The 23,848-nt window shown below is 30.5% G+C and overlaps 1 protein-coding gene across 2 annotated transcripts; it reads left to right on the top strand.

The window, feature by feature from the left end:
* Positions 1 to 747: 747 nt before the first annotated feature.
* Positions 748 to 22,821, top strand: LOC124023057 (sodium/glucose cotransporter 5-like). Of its 2 annotated transcripts, none has more exons than XM_046337647.1 (2): positions 748 to 959; positions 22,391 to 22,821. In XM_046337647.1, exons 1-2 carry the CDS (start codon positions 762 to 764, stop codon positions 22,544 to 22,546), a joined length of 354 nt encoding a protein of 117 aa, XP_046193603.1. In that variant the 5' UTR covers positions 748 to 761; the 3' UTR covers positions 22,547 to 22,821. The 2 variants fall into 2 exon arrangements, 1 of the variants encoding a protein (XP_046193603.1); XR_006836661.1 differs by lacking the exon at positions 748 to 959 and adding an exon at positions 21,426 to 21,483.
* Positions 22,822 to 23,848: the final 1,027 nt, after the last annotated feature.

The following is a 23,848-nucleotide window of genomic DNA, read 5'->3' as shown; positions in this document are numbered from 1 at the left end:
AGTGTGTACTATTCAGGGGTAGTGTTAGTGTGTACTATTTAGGGGTAGTGTTAGTGTGTACTATTTAGGGGTAGTGTTAGTGTGTACTATTTAGGGGTAGTGTTAGTGTGTACTATTTAGGGGTAGTGTTAGTGTGTACTATTTAGGGGTAGTGTTAGTGTGTACTATTTAGGGGTAGTGTTAGTGTGTACTATTTAGGGGTAGTGTTAGTGTGTACTATTTAGGGGTAGTGTTAGTGTGTACTATTTAGGGGTAGTGTTAGTGTGTACTATTTAGGGGTAGTGTTAGTGTGTACTATTTAGGGGTAGTGTTAGTGTGTACTATTTAGGGGTAGTGTTAGTGTGTACTATTTAGGGGTAGTGTTAGTGTGTACTATTTAGGGGTAGTGTTAGTGTGTACTATTTAGGGGTAGTGTTAGTGTGTACTATTCAGGGGTAGTGTTAGTGTGTACTATTTAAGGTGTAAGGTAAGGGGGAGGGTAGTAGAGCCAGTTTGTTGGGGGATGTAAGGTAAGGGGGAGGGTAGTAGAGCCAGTTTGTTGGGGATGTAAGGTAAGGGGGGCAGCAGATGTTCTAACACGGGAGATACGCCTGTTCTTTGTTTTACTGTGTGTGTGTGTGTGTGTGTGTGTGTGTGTGTGTGTGTGTGTGTGTGTGTGTGTGTGTGTGTGTGTGTGTGTGTGTGTGTGTGTGTGTGTGTGTGTGTGTGTGTGTGTGTGTGTGTGTGTGTGTGTGTGTGTGTAGGGAGCATTCTGGGGTCTGATGGTGGGGCTGGTGGTCGGTGTGTGTCGGATGGTTCTAGAATTTGCATTCCCACCTCCTCGCTGTGGTATCCAAGACGACGCCCCGTCAGTGCTGCGCTCCGTTCACTACCTTCACTTCGCCATCATCCTCTGCTTCCTGTCTGCTGCCGTTGTCATAGTGATATCACTGCTGACTCCGCCCCCCACTGAAGAGCAGGTATGACGTCACTTTGTTTATCATGTCTTCACATCAACTCGTTCTTAATAATACTAACCTATGAGTGTGTTAACTTGTTGTTGTTGTTAATAATACTAACCTATGAGTGTGTTAACTTGTTGTTGTTAATAATACTAACCTATGAGTGTGTTAACTTGTTGTTGTTGTTAATAATACTAACCTATGAGTGTGTTAACTTGTTGTTGTTAATAATACTAACCTATGAGTGTGTTAACTTGTTGTTGTTAATAATACTAACCTATGAGTGTGTTAACTTGTTGTTGTTAATAATACTAACCTATGAGTGTGTTAACTTGTTGTTGTTGTTAATAATACTAACCTATGAGTGTGTTAACTTGTTGTTGTTAATAATACTAACCTATGAGTGTGTTAACTTGTTGTTAATAATACTAACCTATGAGTGTGTTAACTTGTTGTTGTTAATTAATAACCTAATAATAATACTAACCTATGAGTGTGTTAACTTGTTGTTGTTAATAATACTAACCTATGAGTGTGTTAACTTGTTGTTGTTAATAATACTAACCTATGAGTGTGTTAACTTGTTGTTAATAATACTAACCTATGAGTGTGTTAACTTGTTGTTGTTAATAATACTAACCTATGAGTGTGTTAACTTGTTGTTGTTAATAATACTAACCTATGAGTGTGTTAACTTGTTGTTGTTAATAATACTAACCTATGAGTGTGTTAACTTGTTGTTGTTAATAATACTAACCTATGAGTGTGTTAACTTGTTGTTGTTAATAATACTAACCTATGAGTGTGTTAACTTGTTGTTGTTAATAATAATACTAACCTATGAGTGTGTTAACTTGTTGTTGTTAATAATAATACTAACCTATGAGTGTGTTAACTTGTTGTTGTTGTTAATAATACTAACCTATGAGTGTGTTAACTTGTTGTTGTTAATAATAATACTAACCTATGAGTGTGTTAACTTGTTGTTGTTAATAATAATACTAACCTATGAGTGTGTTAACTTGTTGTTGTTAATAATAATACTAACCTATGAGTGTGTTAACTTGTTGTTGTTAATAATAATACTAACCTATGAGTGTGTTAACTTGTTGTTAACTTGTTGTTAATAATACTAACCTATGAGTGTGTTAACTTGTTGTTGTTAATAATAATACTAACCTATGAGTGTGTTAACTTGTTGTTGTTAATAATAATACTAACCTATGAGTGTGTTAACTTGTTGTTGTTAATAATACTAACCTATGTTGTTAATAATACTAACCTATGAGTGTGTTAACTTGTTGTTGTTAATAATACTAACCTATGAGTGTGTTAACTTGTTGTTGTTAATAATACTAACCTATGAGTGTGTTAACCTAATAATACTAACCTATGAGTGTGTTAACTTGTTGTTGTTAATAATACTTGTTGTTAATAATAATACTAACCTATGAGTGTGTTAACTTGTTGTTGTTAATAATACTAACCTATGAGTGTGTTAACTTGTTGTTGTTAATAATACTAACCTATGAGTGTGTTAACTTGTTGTTGTTAATAATACTAACCTATGAGTGTGTTAACTTGTTGTTGTTAATAATAATACTAACCTATGAGTGTGTTAACTTGTTGTTGTTAATAATACTAACCTATGAGTGTGTTAACTTGTTGTTGTTGTAATAATAATACTAACCTATGAGTGTGTTAACTTGTTGTTGTTAATAATACTAACCTATGAGTGTGTTAACTTGTTGTTGTTAATAATACTAACCTATGAGTGTGTTAACTTGTTGTTGTTAATAATACTAACCTATGAGTGTGTTAACTTGTTGTTGTTAATAATACTAACCTATGAGTGTGTTAACTTGTTGTTGTTAATAATACTAACCTATGAGTGTGTTAACTTGTTGTTGTTAATAATACTAACCTATGAGTGTGTTAACTTGTTGTTGTTAATAATAATACTAACCTATGAGTGTGTTAACTTGTTGTTGTTAATAATACTAACCTATGAGTGTGTTAACTTGTTGTTGTTAATAATAATACTAACCTATGAGTGTGTTAACTTGTTGTTGTTAATAATAATACTAACCTATGAGTGTGTTAACTTGTTGTTGTTAATAATACTAACCTATGAGTGTGTTAACTTGTTGTTGTTAATAATACTAACCTATGAGTGTGTTAACTTGTTGTTGTTAATAATACTAACCTATGAGTGTGTTAACTTGTTGTTGTTAATAATACTAACCTACTTGTTGTTGTTAATAATAATACTAACCTATGAGTGTGTTAACTTGTTGTTGTTAATAATACTAACCTATGAGTGTGTTAACTTGTTGTTGTTAATAATACTAACCTATGAGTGTGTTAACTTGTTTGTTGTTAATAATACTAACCTATGAGTGTGTTAACTTGTTGTAATACTAACCTATGAGTGTGTTAACTTGTTGTTAATAATACTAACCTATGAGTTAACTTGTTGTTGTTAATAATACTAACCTATGAGTGTGTTAACTTGTTGTTGTTAATAATACTAACCTATGAGTGTGTTAACTTGTTGTTGTTGTTAATAATACTAACCTATGAGTGTGTTAACTTGTTGTTGTTAATAATACTAACCTATGAGTGTGTTAACTTGTTGTTGTTAATAATACTAACCTATGAGTGTGTTAACTTGTTGTTGTTAATAATACTAACCTATGAGTGTGTTAACTTGTTGTTGTTAATAATACTAACCTATGAGTGTGTTAACTTGTTGTTGTTAATAATACTAACCTATGAGTGTGTTAACTTGTTGTTGTTAATAATACTAACCTATGAGTGTGTTAACTTGTTGTTGTTAATAATACTAACCTATGAGTGTGTTAACTTGTTGTTGTTAATAATACTAACCTATGAGTGTGTTAACTTGTTGTTGTTAATAATACTAACCTATGAGTGTGTTAACTTGTTGTTGTTAATAATACTAACCTATGAGTGTGTTAACTTGTTGTTGTTAATAATACTAACCTATGAGTGTGTTAACTTGTTGTTGTTGTTAATAATACTAACCTATGAGTGTGTTAACTTGTTGTTGTTGTTAATAATACTAACCTATGAGTGTGTTAACTTGTTGTTGTTGTTAATAATACTAACCTATGAGTGTGTTAACTTGTTGTTGAGTGTGTTAACTAATAATACTAACCTATGAGTGTGTTAACTTGTTGTTGTTAATAATACTAACCTATGAGTGTGTTAACTTGTTGTTGTTGTTAATAATACTAACCTATGAGTGTGTTAACTTGTTGTTGTTAATAATACTAACCTATGAGTGTGTTAACTTGTTGTTGTTAATAATACTAACCTATGAGTGTGTTAACTTGTTGTTGTTAATAATACTAACCTATGAGTGTGTTAACTTGTTGTTGTTAATAATACTAACCTATGAGTGTGTTAACTTGTTGTTGTTAATAATACTAACCTATGAGTGTGTTAACTTGTTGTTGTTAAATAATACTAACCTATGAGTGTTTAACTTGTTGTTGTTAATAATACTAACCTATGAGTGTGTTAACTTGTTGTTGTTGTTGTTAATAATACTAACCTATGAGTGTGTTAACTTGTTAATAATACTAACCTATGTTGTTAACTTGTTGTTACTAATAATACTAACCTATGAGTGTGTTAACTTGTTAACTTGTTGTTAACTTGTTGTTGTTGTTGTTATAATACTAACCTATGAGTGTGTTAACTTGTTGTTGTTGTTAATAATACTAACCTATGAGTGTGTTAACTTGTTGTTGTTAATAATACTAACCTATGAGTGTGTTAACTTGTTGTTGTTAATAATACTAACCTATGAGTGTGTTAACTTGTTGTTGTTAATAATACTAACCTATGAGTGTGTTAACTTGTTGTTGTTAATAATACTAACCTATGAGTGTGTTAACTTGTTGTTAATAATACTTGAGTGTGTTAACTTGTTGTTGTTAATAATACTAACCTATGAGTGTGTTAACTTGTTGTTGTTAATAATACTAACCTATGAGTGTGTTAACTTGTTGTTGTTAATAATACTAACCTATGAGTGTGTTAACTTGTTGTTGTTAAACCTAAGTGTGTTAACTAATAATACCTATGAGTGTGTTAACTTGTTGTTGTTAATAATACTAACCTATGAGTGTGTTAACTTGTTGTTGTTAATAATACTAACCTATGAGTGTGTTAACTTGTTTGTTGTTAATAATACTAACCTATGAGTGTGTTAACTTGTTGTTGTTAATAATACTAACCTATGAGTGTGTTAACTTGTTGTTGTTAATAATAATACTAACCTATGAGTGTGTTAACTTGTTGTTGTTTAATAATAATACTAACCTATGAGTGTGTTAACTTGTTGTTGTTAATAATACTAACCTATGAGTGTGTTAACTTGTTGTTGTTAATAATACTAACCTATGAGTGTGTTAACTTGTTGTTGTTAAATAATACTAACCTATGAGTGTGTTAACTTGTTGTTGTACTAACCTAAACTAATAATAATACTAACCTATGAGTGTGTTAACTTGTTGTTGTTAATAATACTAACCTATGAGTGTGTTAACTTGTTGTTGTTAATAATAATACTAACCTATGAGTGTGTTAACTTGTTGTTGTTAATAATACTAACCTATGAGTGTGTTAACTTGTTGTTGTTAATAATACTAACCTATGAGTGTGTTAACTTGTTGTTGTTAATAATACTAACCTATGAGTGTGTTAACTTGTTGTTGTTAATAATACTAACCTATGAGTGTGTTAACTTGTTGTTGTTGTTAATAATAATACTAACCTATGAGTGTGTTAACTTGTTGTTGTTGTTAATAATAATACTAACCTATGAGTGTGTTAACTTGTTGTTGTTAATAATACTAACCTATGAGTGTGTTAACTTGTTGTTGTTAATAATACTAACCTATGAGTGTGTTAACTTGTTGTTGTTGTTGTTAATAATACTAACCTATGAGTGTGTTAACTTGTTGTTAATAATACTAACCTATGAGTGTGTTAATAATAATACTAACCTATGAGTGTGTTAACTTGTTGTTAATAATACTAACCTATGAGTGTGTTAACTTGTTGTTGTTAATAATACTAACCTATGAGTGTGTTAACTTGTTGTTGTTAATAATAATACTAACCTATGAGTGTGTTAACTTGTTGTTGTTAATAATACTAACCTATGAGTGTGTTAATAATACTAACCTATGAGTGTGTTAACTTGTTGTTAATAATACTAACCTATGAGTGTGTTAACTTGTTGTTGTTAATAATAATACTAACCTATGAGTGTGTTAACTTGTTGTTTGTTAATAATAATACTAACCTATGAGTGTGTTAACTTGTTGTTGTTAATAATACTAACCTATGAGTGTGTTAACTTGTTGTTGTTAATAATACTAACCTATGAGTGTGTTAACTTGTTGTTGTTAATAATACTAACCTATGAGTGTGTTAACTTGTTGTTGTTAATAATAATACTAACCTATGAGTGTGTTAACTTTGTTGTTGTTAATAATACTAACCTATGAGTGTGTTAACTTGTTGTTGTTAATAATACTAACCTATGAGTGTGTTAACTTGTTGTTGTTAATAATACTAACCTATGAGTGTGTTAACTTGTTGTTAATAATACTAACCTATGAGTGTGTTAACTTGTTGTTGTTAATAATAATACTAACCTATGAGTGTGTTAACTTGTTGTTGTTGTTAATAATAATACTAACCTATGAGTGTGTTAACTTGTTGTTGTTAATAATACTAACCTATGAGTGTGTTAACTTGTTGTTGTTAATAATACTAACCTATGAGTGTGTTAACTTGTTGTTGTTAATAATACTAACCTATGAGTGTGTTAACTTGTTGTTGTTAATAATAATACTAACCTATGAGTGTGTTAACTTGTTGTTGTTAATAATACTAACCTATGAGTGTGTTAACTTGTTGTTGTTAATAATAATACTAACCTATGAGTGTGTTAACTTGTTGTTGTTAATAATAATACTAACCTATGAGTGTGTTAACTTGTTGTTGTTAATAATACTAACCTATGAGTGTGTTAACTTGTTGTTGTTAATAATACTAACCTATGAGTGTGTTAACTTGTTGTTGTTAATAATACTAACCTATGAGTGTGTTAACTTGTTGTTGTTAATAATAATACTAACCTATGAGTGTGTTAACTTGTTGTTGTTGTTAATAATACTAACCTATGAGTGTGTTAACTTGTTGTTGTTAATAATAAACCTATGAGTGTGTTAACTAACCTAACCTGAGTGTGTTAACTTGTTGTTGTTAATAATAATACTAACCTATGAGTGTGTTAACTTGTTGTTGTTAATAATAATACTAACCTATGAGTGTGTTAACTTGTTGTTGTTAATAATACTAACCTATGAGTGTGTTAACTTGTTGTTGTTGTTAATAATACTAACCTATGAGTGTGTTAACTTGTTGTTGTTAATAATACTAACCTATGAGTGTGTTAACTTGTTGTTGTTAATAATACTAACCTATGAGTGTGTTAACTTGTTGTTGTTAATAATACTAACCTATGAGTGTGTTAACTAACCTATGAGTGTGTTAACTTGTTGTTAATAATAATACTAACCTATGAGTGTGTTAACTTGTTGTTGTTAATAATAATAAACCTAAACCTAACCTGAGTGTGTTAACTTGTTGTTGTTAATAATACTAACCTAATAATACTAACCTATGTGTGTTAACTTGTTGTTGTTAATAATAATAACCTAAGTGTGTTAACTTGTTGTTGTTAATAATAATACTAACCTATGAGTGTGTTAACTTGTTGTTGTTAATAATACTAACCTATGAGTGTGTTAACTTGTTGTTGTTAATAATACTAACCTATGAGTGTGTTAACTTGTTGTTGTTAATAATACTAACCTATGAGTGTGTTAACTTGTTGTTGTTAATAATAATACTAACCTATGAGTGTGTTAACTTGTTGTTGTTAATAATACTAACCTATGAGTGTGTTAACTTGTTGTTGTTAATAATAATACTAACCTATGAGTGTGTTAACTTGTTGTTGTTAATAATAATACTAACCTATGAGTGTGTTAACTTGTTGTTGTTAATAATAATACTAACCTATGAGTGTGTTAACTTGTTGTTGTTAATAATAATACTAACCTATGAGTGTGTTAACTTGTTGTTGTTAATAATACTAACCTATGAGTGTGTTAACTTGTTGTTGTTAATAATACTAACCTATGAGTGTGTTAACTTGTTGTTGTTATAATAATACTAACCTATGAGTGTGTTAACTTGTTGTTGTTAATAATACTAACCTATGAGTGTGTTAACTTGTTGTTGTTAATAATACTAACCTATGAGTGTGTTAACTTGTTGTTGTTAATAATACTAACCTATGAGTGTGTTAACTTGTTGTTGTTAATAATACTAACCTATGAGTGTGTTAACTTGTTGTTGTTAAATAATACTAACCTAAGTGTGTTAACTTGTTGTTGTTAATAATACTAACCTATGAGTGTGTTAACTTGTTGTTGTTGTTAATAACCTATGAGTGTGTTAACTTGTTGTTGTTAATAATACTAACCTAACTTGAATAATACTAACCTATGAGTGTGTTAACTTGTTGTTGTTGTTAATAATAATACTAACCTATGAGTGTGTTAACTTGTTGTTGTTAATAATACTAACCTATGAGTGTTAATAATACTAACCTATGAGTGTGTTAACTTGTTGTTGTTAATAATAATACTAACCTATGAGTGTGTTAACTTGTTGTTAATAATAATACTAACCTATGAGTGTGTTAACTTGTTGTTGTTAATAATAATACTAACCTATGAGTGTGTTAACTTGTTGTTAATAATAATACTAACCTATGAGTGTGTTAACTTGTTGTTGTTAATAATACTAACCTATGAGTGTGTTAACTTGTTGTTGTTAATAATACTAACCTATGAGTGTGTTAACTTGTTGTTGTTAATAATAATACTAACCTATGAGTGTGTTAACTTGTTGTTGTTAATAATACTAACCTATGAGTGTGTTAACTTGTTGTTGTTAATAATACTAACCTATGAGTGTGTTAACTTGTTGTTGTTAAATAATACTAACCTATGAGTGTGTTAACTTGTTGTTGTTAATAATAATACTAACCTATGAGTGTGTTAACTTGTTGTTGTTAATAATAATACTAACCTATGAGTGTGTTAACTTGTTGTTGTTAATAATAATACTAACCTATGAGTGTGTTAACTTGTTGTTGTTAATAATAATACTAACCTATGAGTGTGTTAACTTGTTGTTGTTAATAATACTAACCTATGAGTGTGTTAACTTGTTGTTGTTAATAATACTAACCTATGAGTGTGTTGTTAATGTTAATAATACTAACTTGTTAACTTGTTGTTGTTAATAATTAACCTATGAGTGTGTTAACTAATAATACTAACCTATGAGTGTGTTAACTTAACTTGTTGTTAACTTGTTAATAATAATACTAACCTATGAGTGTGTTAACTTGTTGTTGTTAATAATAATACTAACCTATGAGTGTGTTAACTTGTTGTTGTTAATAATAATACTAACCTATGAGTGTGTTAACTTGTTGTTGTTAATAATACTAACCTATGAGTGTGTTAACTTGTTGTTGTTAATAATACTAACCTATGAGTGTGTTAACTTGTTGTTAATAATACTAACCTATGAGTGTGTTAACTTGTTGTTGTTAATAATACTAACCTATGAGTGTGTTAACTTGTTGTTGTTGTTAATAATACTAACCTATGAGTGTGTTAACTTGTTGTTGTTATTAATAATACTAACCTATGAGTGTGTTAACTTGTTGTTGTTAATAATACTAACCTATGAGTGTGTTAACTTGTTGTTGTAATAAACCTAATAACTAATAATACTAACCTATGAGTGTGTTAACTTGTTGTTGTTGTTAATAATAATACTAACCTATGAGTGTGTTAACTTGTTGTTGTTAATAATAATACTAACCTATGAGTGTGTTAACTTGTTGTTAATAATACTAACCTATGAGTGTGTTAACTTGTTGTTGTTAATAATAATACTAACCTATGAGTGTGTTAACTTGTTGTTGTTAATAATACTAACCTATGAGTGTGTTAACTTGTTGTTGTTAATAATAATACTAACCTATGAGTGTGTTAACTTGTTGTTGTTAATAATAATACTAACCTATGAGTGTGTTAACTTGTTGTTGTTGTTAATAATACTAACCTATGAGTGTGTTAACTTGTTGTTAATAATAATACTAACCTATGAGTGTGTTAACTTGTTGTTGTTAATAATACTAACCTATGAGTGTGTTAACTTGTTGTTGTTAATAATACTAACCTATGAGTGTGTTAACTTGTTGTTGTTAATAATACTAACCTATGAGTGTGTTAACTTGTTTGTTGTTAATAATAATACTAACCTATGAGTGTGTTAACTTGTTGTTGTTAATAATACTAACCTATGAGTGTGTTAACTTGTTGTTGTTAATAATACTAACCTATGAGTGTGTTAACTTGTTGTTGTTAATAATACTAACCTATGAGTGTGTTAACTTTGTTGAGTGTGTTAATTGTTGTTGTTAATAATACTAACCTATGAGTGTGTTAACTTGTTGTTAATAATACTAACCTATGAGTGTGTTAACTTGTTGTTGTTAATAATACTAACCTATGAGTGTGTTAACTTGTTGTTGTTAATAATAATACTAACCTATGAGTGTGTTAACTTGTTGTTAATAATAATACTAACCTATGAGTGTGTTAACTTGTTGTTGTTAATAATAATACTAACCCTATGAGTGTGTTAACTTGTTGTTGTTAATAATACTAACCTATGAGTGTGTTAACTTGTTGTTGTTAATAATACTAACCTATGAGTGTGTTAACTTGTTGTTGTTGTTAATAATACTAACCTATGAGTGTGTTAACTTGTTTAATAATAATACTAACCTATGAGTGTGTTAATTGTTGTTGTTAATAATACTAACCTATGAGTGTGTTAACTTGTTGTTGTTAATAATAATACTAACCTATGAGTGTGTTAACTTGTTGTTGTTAATAATAATACTAACCTATGAGTGTGTTAACTTGTGTGTTAATAATACTAACCTGTTGTGTTAACTAATAATACTAACCTATGAGTGTGTTAACTTGTTGTTGTTAATAATAATACTAACCTATGAGTGTGTTAACTTGTTGTTGTTAATAATACTAACCTATGAGTGTGTTAACTTGTTGTTGTTAATAATAATACTAACCTATGAGTGTGTTAACTTGTTAAATAATACTAACCTATGAGTGTGTTAACTTGTTGTTGTTAATAATACTAACCTATGAGTGTGTTAACTTGTTGTTAATAATACTAACCTATGAGTGTGTTAACTTGTTGTTAATAATACTAACCTATGAGTGTGTTAACTTGTTGTTGTTAATTAATAATACTAACCTATGAGTGTGTTAACTTGTTGTTGTTAATAATACTAACCTATGAGTGTGTTAACTTGTTGTTAATAATACTAACCTATGAGTGTGTTAACTTGTTGTTGTTAATAATACTAACCTATGAGTGTGTTAACTTGTTGTTGTTGTTGTTAATAATACTAACCTATGAGTGTGTTAACTTGTTGTTGTTAATAATACTAACCTATGAGTGTGTTAACTTGTTGTTGTTAATAATAATACTAACCTATGAGTGTGTTAACTTGTTGTTGTTAATAATAATACTAACCTATGAGTGTGTTAACTTGTTGTTGTTAATAATACTAACCTATGAGTGTGTTAACTTGTTGTTGTTAATAATACTAACCTATGAGTGTGTTAACTAAATAATACTAACCTATGTGTGTTAACTTGTTAATAATAATACTAACCTATGAGTGTGTTAACTTGTTGTTGTTAATAATAATACTAACCTATGAGTGTGTTAACTTGTTGTTGTTAATAATACTAACCTATGAGTGTGTTAACTTGTTGTTGTTAATAATACTAACCTATGAGTGTGTTAACTTGTTGTTGAGTGTGTTAATAATAATACTAACCTATGAGTGTGTTAACTTGTTGTTGTTAATAATACTAACCTATGAGTGTGTTAACTTGTTGTTGTTAATTAATACTAACCTAATGTGTTAACTAAACCTATGAGTGTGTTAACTTGTTTAAATAATACTAACCTATGAGTGTGTTAACTTGTTGTTAATAATAATACTAACCTATGAGTGTGTTAACTTGTTGTTGTTAATAATAATACTAACCTATGAGTGTGTTAACTTGTTGTTGTTAATAATAATACTAACCTATGAGTGTGTTAAACTTGTTGTTGTTAATAATACTAACCTATGAGTGTGTTAACTTGTTAATAATACTAACCTATGAGTGTGTTAACTTGTTGTTGTTAATAATAATACTAACCTATGAGTGTGTTAACTTGTTGTTGTTAATAATACTAACCTATGAGTGTGTTAACTTGTTGTTGTTAATAATACTAACCTATGAGTGTGTTAACTTGTTGTTGTTAATAATACTAACCTATGAGTGTGTTAACTTGTTGTTGTTAATAATACTAACCTATGAGTGTGTTAACTTGTTGTGTGTTAACTAATAATAATAACCTATGAGTGTGTTAACTTGTTGTTGTTAATAATAATACTAACCTATGAGTGTGTTAACTTGTTGTTAATAATACTAACCTATGAGTGTGTTAACTTGTTGTTAATAATACTAACCTATGAGTGTGTTAACTTGTTGTTAATAATAATACTAACCTATGAGTGTGTTAACTTGTTGTTGTTAATAATACTAACCTATGAGTGTGTTAACTTGTTGTTGTTAATAATACTAACCTATGAGTGTGTTAACTTGTTGTTAATAATAATACTAACCTATGTTAATAATAATACTAACCTATGAGTGTGTTAACTTTGTTGTTGTTAATAATAATAAACCTATGAGTGTGTTAACTTGTTGTTGTTAATAATACTAACCTATGAGTGTGTTAACTTGTTGTTGTTAATAATACTAACCTATGAGTGTGTTAACTTGTTGTTGTTAATAATACTAACCTATGAGTGTGTTAACTTGTTGTTAATAATACTAACCTATGAGTGTGTTAACTTGTTGTTGTTAATAATACTAACCTATGAGTGTGTTAACTTGTTGTAATACTAACCTAATAATTGTTGTTGTTAATACTAACCTATGAGTGTGTTAACTTGTTGTTGTTAATAATAATACTAACCTATGAGTGTGTTAACTTGTTGTTGTTAATAATACTAACCTATGAGTGTGTTAACTTGTTGTTGTTAATAATACTAACCTATGAGTGTGTTAACTTGTTGTTGTTAATAATACTAACCTATGAGTGTGTTAACTTGTTGTTGTTAATAATACTAACCTATGAGTGTGTTAACTTGTTGTTGTTAATAATACTAACCTATGAGTGTGTTAACTTGTTGTTGATAATAATACTAACCTATGAGTGTGTTAACTTGTTGTTGTTAATAATACTAACCTATGAGTGTGTTAACTTGTTGTTGTTAATAATAATACTAACCTATGAGTGTGTTAACTTGTTGTTGTTAATAATACTAACCTATGAGTGTGTTAACTAAATAATACTAACCTATGAGTGTGTTAACTTGTTGTTGTTAATAATAATACTAACCTATGAGTGTGTTAACTTGTTGTTGTTAATAATAATACTAACCTATGAGTGTGTTAACTTGTTGTTGTTAATAATACTAACCTATGAGTGTGTTAACTTGTTGTTGTTAATAATACTAACCTATGAGTGTGTTAACTTGTTGTTAATAATACTAACCTATGAGTGTGTTAACTTGTTGTTGTACTAACCTAATAACTTGTTGTTAATAATACTAACCTATGAGTGTGTTAACTTGTTGTTGTTAATAATAATACTAACCTATGAGTGTGTTAACTTGTTGTTGTTAATAAACCTAATACTAACCTATAACCTATGAGTGTGTTAACTTGTTGTTGTTAATAATACTAACCTATGAGTGTGTTAACTTGTTGTTGTTAATAATACTAACCTATGAGTGTGTTAACTTGTTGTTGTTAATAATAATACTAACCTATGAGTGTGTTAACTTGTTGTTGTTAATAATAATACTAACCTATGAGTGTGTTAACTTGTTGTTGTTGTTAATAATACTAACCTATGAGTGTGTTAACTTGTTGTTAATAATAATACTAACCTATGAGTGTGTTAACTTGTTGTTAATAATACTAACCTATGAGTGTGTTAACTTGTTGTTGTTAATAATACTAACCTATGAGTGTGTTAACTTGTTGTTGTTAATAATAATACTAACCTATGAGTGTGTTAACTTGTTGTTGTTAATAATACTAACCTATGAGTGTGTTAACTTGTTGTTGTTAATAATAATACTAACTATGAGTGTGTTAACCTAACCTATGAGTGTGTTAACTTGTTGTTGTTAATAATACTAACCTATGAGTGTGTTAACTTGTTGTTGTATAATAATACTAACCTATGAGTGTGTTAACTTGTTGTTGTTAATAATACTAACCTATGAGTGTGTTAACTTGTTGTTGTTAATAATACTAACCTATGAGTGTGTTAACTTGTTGTTGTTAATATAATACTAACCTATGAGTGTGTTAACTTGTTGTTGTTAATAATACTAACCTATGAGTGTGTTAACTTGTTGTTGTTAATAATAATACTAACCTATGAGTGTGTTAACTTGTTGTTGTTAATAATAATACTAACCTATGAGTGTGTTAACTTGTTGTTGTTAATAATACTAACCTATGAGTGTGTTAACTTGTTGTTGTTAATAATAATACTAACCTATGAGTGTGTTAACTTGTTGTTAATAATACTAACCTATGAGTTGTTAATAATAATACTAACCTATGAGTGTGTTAACTTGTTGTTGTTAATAATACTAACCTATGAGTGTGTTAACTTGTTGTTGTTAATAATACTAACCTATGAGTGTGTTAACTTGTTGTTGTTAATAATACTAACCTATGAGTGTGTTAACTTAATACTAACCTATGTTGTTAACTTGTTGTTAATAATACTAACCTATGAGTGTGTTAACTTGTTGTTGTTAATAATAATACTAACCTATGAGTGTGTTAACTTGTTGTTGTTGTTAATAATAATACTAACCTATGAGTGTGTTAACTTGTTGTTGTTGTTAATAATAATACTAACCTATGAGTGTGTTAACTTGTTGTTGTTAATAATACTAACCTATGAGTGTGTTAACTTGTTGTTGTTAATAAATAATACTAACCTATGAGTGTGTTAACTTGTTGTTGTTAATAATACTAACCTATGAGTGTTAACTTGTTGTTGTTAATAATACTAACCTATGTTGTTAACTTGTTGTTGTTAATAATACTAACCTATGAGTGTGTTAACTTGTTGTTGTTAATAATACTAACCTATGAGTGTGTTAACTTGTTGTTGTTAATAATACTAACCTATGAGTGTGTTAACTTGTTGTTAATAATACTAACCTATGAGTGTGTTAACTTGTTGTTGTTAATAATACTAACCTATGAGTGTGTTAACTTGTTGTTGTTAATAATACTAACCTATGAGTGTGTTAACTTGTTGTTAATAATAATACTAACCTATGAGTGTGTTAACTTGTTGTTGTTAATAATACTAACCTATGAGTGTGTTAACTTGTTGTTGTTAATAATAATACTAACCTATGAGTGTGTTAACTTGTTGTTGTTAATAATACTAACCTATGAGTGTGTTAACTTGTTGTTAACTAACCTGTTGTTAACTTGTTGTTAATAATACTAACCTATGAGTGTGTTAACTTGTTGTTGTTAATAATAATACTAACCTATGAGTGTGTTAACTTGTTGTTGTTAATAATACTAACCTATGAGTGTGTTAACTTGTTGTTGTTAATAATAATACTAACCTATGAGTGTGTTAACTTGTTGTTGTTAATAATAATACTAACCTATGAGTGTGTTAACTTGTTGTTGTTAATAATACTAACCTATGAGTGTGTTAACTTGTTGTTGTTAATAATACTAACCTATGAGTGTGTTAACTTGTTGTTGTTAATAATACTAACCTATGAGTGTGTTAACTTGTTGTTGTTAATAATAATACTAACCTATGAGTGTGTTAACTTGTTGTTGTTAATAATACTAACCTATGAGTGTGTTAACTTGTTGTTGTTAATAATAATACTAACCTATGAGTGTGTTAACTTGTTGTTGTTAATAATACTAACCTATGAGTGTGTTAACTTGTTGTTGTTAATAATAATACTAACCTATGAGTGTGTTAACTTGTTGTTGTTAATAATACTAACCTATGAGTGTGTTAACTTGTTGTTGTTAATAATAATACTAACCTATGAGTGTGTTAACTTGTTGTTGTAATAATACTAACCTATGAGTGTGTTAACTTGTTAATAATACTAACCTATGAGTGTGTTAACTTGTTGTTGTTAATAATACTAACCTATGAGTGTGTTAACTTGTTGTTGTTAATAATAATACTAACCTATGAGTGTGTTAACTTGTTGTTGTTAATAATACTAACCTAACTGAGTGTTGTTAATAATACTAACCTATGAGTGTGTTAACTTGTTGTTAATAATACTAACCTATGAGTGTGTTAACTTGTTGTTGTTAATAATACTAACCTATGAGTGTGTTAACTTGTTGTTGTTAATAATACTAACCTATGAGTGTGTTAACTTGTTGTTGTTAATAATACTAACCTATGAGTGTGTTAACTAATAATAATACTAACCTATGAGTGTGTTAACTTGTTGTTGTTAATAATAATACTAACCTATGAGTGTGTTAACTTGTTGTTGTGTAATAATACTAACCTATGAGTGTGTTAACTTGTTGTTAATAATACTAACCTATGAGTGTGTTAACTTGTTGTTGTTAATAATAATACTAACCTATGAGTGTGTTAACTTGTTGTTGTTAATAATACTAACCTATGAGTGTGTTAACTTGTTGTTGTTAATAATAATACTAACCTATGAGTGTGTTAACTTGTTGTTGTTAATAATACTAACCTATGAGTGTGTTAACTTGTTGTTGTTAATAATAATACTAACCTATGAGTGTGTTAACTTGTTGTTGTTAATAATAATACTAACCTATGAGTGTGTTAACTTGTTGTTGTTAATAATAATACTAACCTATGAGTGTGTTAACTTGTTGTTGTTGTTAATAATACTAACCTATGAGTGTGTTAACTTGTTGTTGTTAATAATACTAACCTATGAGTGTGTTAACTTGTTGTTAATAATAATACTAACCTATGAGTGTGTTAACTTGTTGTTGTTAAATAATACTAACCTATGAGTGTGTTAACTTGTTGTTAATAATAATACTAACCTATGAGTGTGTTAACTTGTTGTTGTTAATAATACTAACCTATGAGTGTGTTAACTTGTTGTTGTTAATAATACTAACCTATGAGTGTGTTAACTTGTTGTTAACTTGTTAATAATAATACTAACCTATGAGTGTGTTAACTTGTTGTTGTTAATAATACTAACCTATGAGTGTGTTAACTTGTTGTTGTTAATAATACTAACCTATGAGTGTGTTAACTTGTTGTTGTTAATAATACTAACCTATGAGTGTGTTAACTTGTTGTTGTTAATAATAATACTAACCTATGAGTGTGTTAACTTGTTGTTAATAATACTAACCTATGAGTGTGTTAACTTGTTGTTGTTAATAATAATACTAACCTATGAGTGTGTTAACTTGTTGTTGTTAATAATACTAACCTATGAGTGTGTTAACTTGTTGTTGTTAATAATAATACTAACCTATGAGTGTGTTAACTTGTTGTTGTTGATAATAATACTAACCTATGAGTGTGTTAACTTGTTGTTGTTAATAATAATACTAACCTATGAGTGTGTTAACTTGTTGTTGTTAATAATAATACTAACCTATGAGTGTGTTAACTTGTTGTTGATAATAATACTAACCTATGAGTGTGTTAACTTGTTGTTGTTAATAATACTAACCTATGAGTGTGTTAACTTGTTGTTGTTAATAATACTAACCTATGAGTGTGTTAACTTGTTGTTGTTAATAATAATACTAACCTATGAGTGTGTTAACTTGTTGTTGTTAATAATACTAACCTATGAGTGTGTTAACTTGTTGTTGTTAATAATAATACTAACCTATGAGTGTGTTAACTTGTTGTTAACTTGTTAATAATACTAACCTATGAGTGTGTTAACTTGTTGTTGTTAATAATACTAACCTATACTAACCTAACCTATGAGTGTGATAACTTGTTGTTAACTTGTTGTTAACTTGTTGTTGTTGTTAATAATACTAACCTATGAGTGTGTTAACTTGTTGTTGTTGTAATAATACTAACCTATGAGTGTGTTAACTTGTTGTTTAATAATAATAAACCTATGAGTGTGTTAACTTGTTGTTAATAATACTAACCTATGAGTGTGTTAACTTGTTGTTAATAATACTAACCTATGAGTGTGTTAACTTGTTGTTGTTAATAATACTAACCTATGAGTGTGTTAACTTGTTGTTGTTAATAATACTAACCTATGAGTGTGTTAACTTGTTGTTGTTAATAATACTAACCTATGAGTGTGTTAACTTGTTGTTGTTAATAATACTAACCTATGAGTGTGTTAACTTGTTGTTGTTAATAATACTAACCTATGAGTGTGTTAACCTTGTGTGTTGTTGTTGTTAATAATAATACTAACCTATGAGTGTGTTAACTTGTTGTTGTTAATAATAATACTAACCTATGAGTGTGTTAACTTGTTGTTGTGTGTTATAATAATACTAACCTATGAGTGTGTTAACTTGTTGTTGTTAATAATACTAACCTATGAGTGTGTTAACTTGTTGTTGTTAATAATACTAACCTATGAGTGTGTTAACTTGTTGTTGTTAATAATACTAACCTATGAGTGTGTTAACTTGTTGTTGTTAATAATAATACTAACCTATGAGTGTGTTAACTTGTTGTTGTTAATAATAATACTAACCTATGAGTGTGTTAACTTGTTGTTAATAATAATACTAACCTATGAGTGTGTTAACTTGTTGTTGTTAATAATAATACTAACCTATGAGTGTGTTAACTTGTTGTTGTTAATAATACTAACCTATGAGTGTGTTAACTTGTTGTTGTTAATAATAATACTAACCTATGAGTGTGTTAACTTGTTGTTGTTAATAATACTAACCTAACCTTGTTGTTAATAATAATACTAACCTATGAGTGTGTTAACTTGTTGTTGTTAATAATACTAACCTATGAGTGTGTTAACTTGTTGTTAATAATACTAACCTATGAGTGTGTTAACTTGTTGTTGTTAATAATACTAACCTATGAGTGTGTTAACTTGTTGTTGTTAATAATAATACTAACCTATGAGTGTGTTAACTTGTTGTTGTTAATAATACTAACCTATGAGTGTGTTAACTTGTTGTTGTTAATAATAATACTAACCTATGAGTGTGTTAACTTGTTGTTGTTAATAATAATACTAACCTATGAGTGTGTTAACTTGTTGTTGTTAATAAACCTACTAATAATACTAACTATGAGTGTGTTAACTTGTTGTTGTTAATAATACTAACCTATGAGTGTGTTAACTTGTTGTTGTTAATAATAATACTAACCTATGAGTGTGTTAACTTGTTGTTGTTAATAATACTAACCTATGAGTGTGTTAACTTGTTGTTGTTAATAATACTAACCTATGAGTGTGTTAACTTGTTGTTGTTAATAATAATACTAACCTATGAGTGTGTTAACTTGTTGTTGTTAATAATAATACTAACCTATGAGTGTGTTAACTTGTTGTTGTTAATAATAATACTAACCTATGAGTGTGTTAACTTGTTGTTGTTAATAATAATACTAACCTATGAGTGTGTTAACTTGTTGTTGTTAATAATACTAACCTATGAGTGTGTTAACTTGTTGTTGTTAATAATAATACTAACCTATGAGTGTGTTAACTTGTTAATGAGTGTGTTAACTTGTTGTTATAATACTAACCTATGAGTGTGTTAACTTGTTGTTGTTGATAATAATACTAACCTATGAGTGTGTTAACTTGTTGTTGTTAATAATACTAACCTATGAGTGTGTTAACTTGTTGTTGTTAATAATACTAACCTATGAGTGTGTTAACTTGTTGTTGTTAATAATACTAACCTATGAGTGTGTTAACTTGTTGTTAATAATAATACTAACCTATGAGTGTGTTAACTTGTTGTTGTTAATAATAATACTAACCTATGAGTGTGTTAACTTGTTGTTGTTGATAATAATACTAACCTATGAGTGTGTTAACTTGTTGTTGTTAATAATAATAACCTATGAGTGTGTTAACTTGTTGTTGTTAATAATACTAACCTATGAGTGTGTTAACTTGTTGTTGTTAATAATACTAACCTATGAGTGTGTTAACTTGTTGTTGTTGTTAATAATACTAACCTATGAGTGTGTTAACTTGTTGTTGTTAATAATAATACTAACCTATGAGTGTGTTAACTTGTTGTTGTTAATAATAATACTAACCTATGAGTGTGTTAACTTGTTGTTGTTGTTAATAATACTAACCTATGAGTGTGTTAACTTGTTGTTGTTAATAATACTAACCTATGAGTGTGTTAACTTGTTGTTGTTAATAATAATACTAACCTATGAGTGTGTTAACTTGTTGTTGTTAATAATACTAACCTATGAGTGTGTTAACTTGTTGTTAATAATAATACTAACCTATGAGTGTGTTAACTTGTTGTTGTTAATAATACTAACCTATGAGTGTGTTAACTTGTTGTTGTTGTTAATAATACTAACCTATGAGTGTGTTAACTTGTTGTTGTTAATAATACTAACCTATGAGTGTGTTAACTTGTTGTTGTTAATAATACTAACCTATGAGTGTGTTAACTTGTTGTTGTTGTTAATAATACTAACCTATGAGTGTGTTAACTTGTTGTTGTTAATAATACTAACCTATGAGTGTGTTAACTTGTTGTTGTTAATAATAATACTAACCTATGAGTGTGTTAACTTGTTGTTGTTAATAATACTAACCTATGAGTGTGTTAACTTGTTGTTGTTAATAATAATACTAACCTATGAGTGTGTTAACTTGTTGTTGTTGATAATAATACTAACCTATGAGTGTGTTAACTTGTTGTTGATAATAATAATACTAACCTATGAGTGTGATAACTTGTTGTTGATAATAATACTAACCTATGAGTGTGTTAACTTGTTGTTGTTGATAATAATACTAACCTATGAGTGTGATAACTTGTTGTTGTGTCAGTTCTGTTACATGAGTTGTTAACTTGTTGTTTAATGCGTAACCTGTGTTAACGTGGTGGACTTTGACTCAGGAGGAAGAGGGAGAAATACCACTCCAGAGTGTGTTAACTTGTTGTCTCCTCTATTAGCCACCGAGAGCAGAGACCCCAGGTCCACGGTGAGACAGACAGACATAAGACTAACGGACGGACGGACGGACGGACGGACGGAATACGGACGGAGTGTGTTAACGGACGGAACGAGACGGAACCTATGAGGACGGAACGGACGGTTACAGACAGACAGACAGACAGACAGACAGACAGACAGACAGACAGTTACATACAGACAGACACCACGTCCAGGGTGAGACAACTTGACAGACAGACATACAGACAGACAGACAGACAGACAGACAGACAGACAGACAGACAGACAGACAGACAGACAGACAGACAGACAGACAGACAGACACCACGTCCAGGGTGAGACAGACAGACAGACAGACAGACAGACAGACAGACAGACAGACAGACAGACAGACAGACAGACAGACAGACAGACAGACAGACAGACAGACAGACACCACGTCCAGGGTGAGACAGACAGACAGACAGACAGACAGACAGACAGACAGACAGACAGACAGACAGACAGACAGACAGACAGACAGACAGACAGACAGACAGACAGACAGACAGACACCACGTCAGACAGACACCACGTCCAGGGTGAGACAGACAGACAGACAGACAGACAGACAGACAGACAGACAGACAGACAGACAGACAGACAGACAGACAGACAGACAGACAGACAGACACCACGTCCAGGGTGAGACAGACAGACAGACAGACAGACAGACAGACAGACAGACAGACAGCCAGACAGACAGACAGACAGACAGACAGACAGACAGACAGACAGACAGACAGACAGACAGACAGACAGACAGACAGACAGACAGACAGACAGACAGACACCAGGTCCAGGGTGAGACATACAGACAGACAGGACTAGATCAAAACCTTTGCTACAGATGGACTGACACAGTAATGTTGCTTTACATTCTTTGGTGTGTGAAGGTTCTGCTCCGGTGCGGAGGGCGGTCTGCGGCCGCGGGGCGGGGCTCTGCAGCTCAGCGGAGGGGCCAGCAGAGGAGGTTCCGTTACCCAGAATCCCCAGCGTTAGAGAGAGTGTGTTTTGGTCTCGCTTCTGCTGCGTCAATGCCATTCTGCTGATCTGTGTTAATATATTCCTCTACGCTTACTTCGCCTGACCTCTGACCTCTAACTGCTGTCCCAGTAGGATACTTCCTGTGGGTGTTTTCATCTCTACGTAAATCAATGTTCTTATGGTTCTAGAAGATGTATCGTTCTAGAATGTTACGGACCTGTGATGTCACAGTGGGTAGGGTCCTATTTAGTGTATTGTATATGGACCTCTGATTGGTCAATATTGTGTCCTTGTGTAAATGAGATTCATGAATAAACACGTGGCCACGTCTTGTAATCTACAGAGGAGAAACTTTATTGTCATCAAGATCAGAGATCAGTGGTTAGAGGTCAGAGGTCCGGGGTTAGAGGTCAGGGGCTAGGGGGAGATACATTTCCTATAGGTTCACCACACACAGTAGAGTAGCATGAAATACACCTGAACCCATACATATATATACCTCAACCAGACCCATAGCATGTTGCATCAATACTACAATAACTAACTGTTACATGAAATACACCTCACCCTGACCCCTGACCCCAACCAGACCCATAGCATGTTGCATCAATACTACAATAACTAACTGTTATTGCTGCTATAACAGCTGCTATAACAGCCTGCACTCTTCTGGGAAGGCTTTCCACTAGATGTTGGAACATTGCTGCTATAACAGCCTCCACTCTCCTGGGAAGGCTTTCCACTAGATGTAGGAACATTGCTGCTATAACAGCCTCCACTCTTCTGGGAAGGCTTTCCACTAGATGTCAGGAACATTGCTGCTATAACAGCCTCCACTCTTCTGGGAAGGCTTTCCACCAGACGTAGGAACATTGCTGCTATACCAGCCTCCACTCTTCTGGGAAGGCTTTCCACTAGATGTAGGAACATGGCTGCTATAACAGCCTCCACTCTTCTGGGAAGGCTTTCCACTAGATGTTGGAACATTGCTGCTATAACAGCCTCCACTCTTCTGGGAAGGCTTTCCACTAGATGCAGGAACATTGCTGCTATAACAGCCTCCACTCTTCTGGGAAGGCTTTCTACTAGATGTCGGGAACATTACTGCTATAACAGCCTCCACTCTTCTGGGAAGGCTTTCCACTAGATGTAGGAACATTGCTGCTATAACAGTCTCCACTCTTCTGGGAAGGCTTTCCACTAGATGTAGGAACATTGCTGCTATAACAGCCTCCACTCTTCTGGGAAGGCTTTCCACTAGATGTTGGAACATTGCTGCTATAACAGCCTCCACTCTTCTGGGAAGGCTTTCTACTAGATGTCGGGAACATTACTGCTATAACAGCCTCCACTCTTCTGGGAAGGCT

Source organism: Oncorhynchus gorbuscha, unplaced genomic scaffold, assembly GCF_021184085.1.
Source record: "Oncorhynchus gorbuscha isolate QuinsamMale2020 ecotype Even-year unplaced genomic scaffold, OgorEven_v1.0 Un_scaffold_1493, whole genome shotgun sequence".
NCBI classification, from domain to species: domain Eukaryota; kingdom Metazoa; phylum Chordata; class Actinopteri; order Salmoniformes; family Salmonidae; genus Oncorhynchus; species Oncorhynchus gorbuscha.
This window is presented reverse-complemented; position numbering and strand designations above follow the sequence as displayed.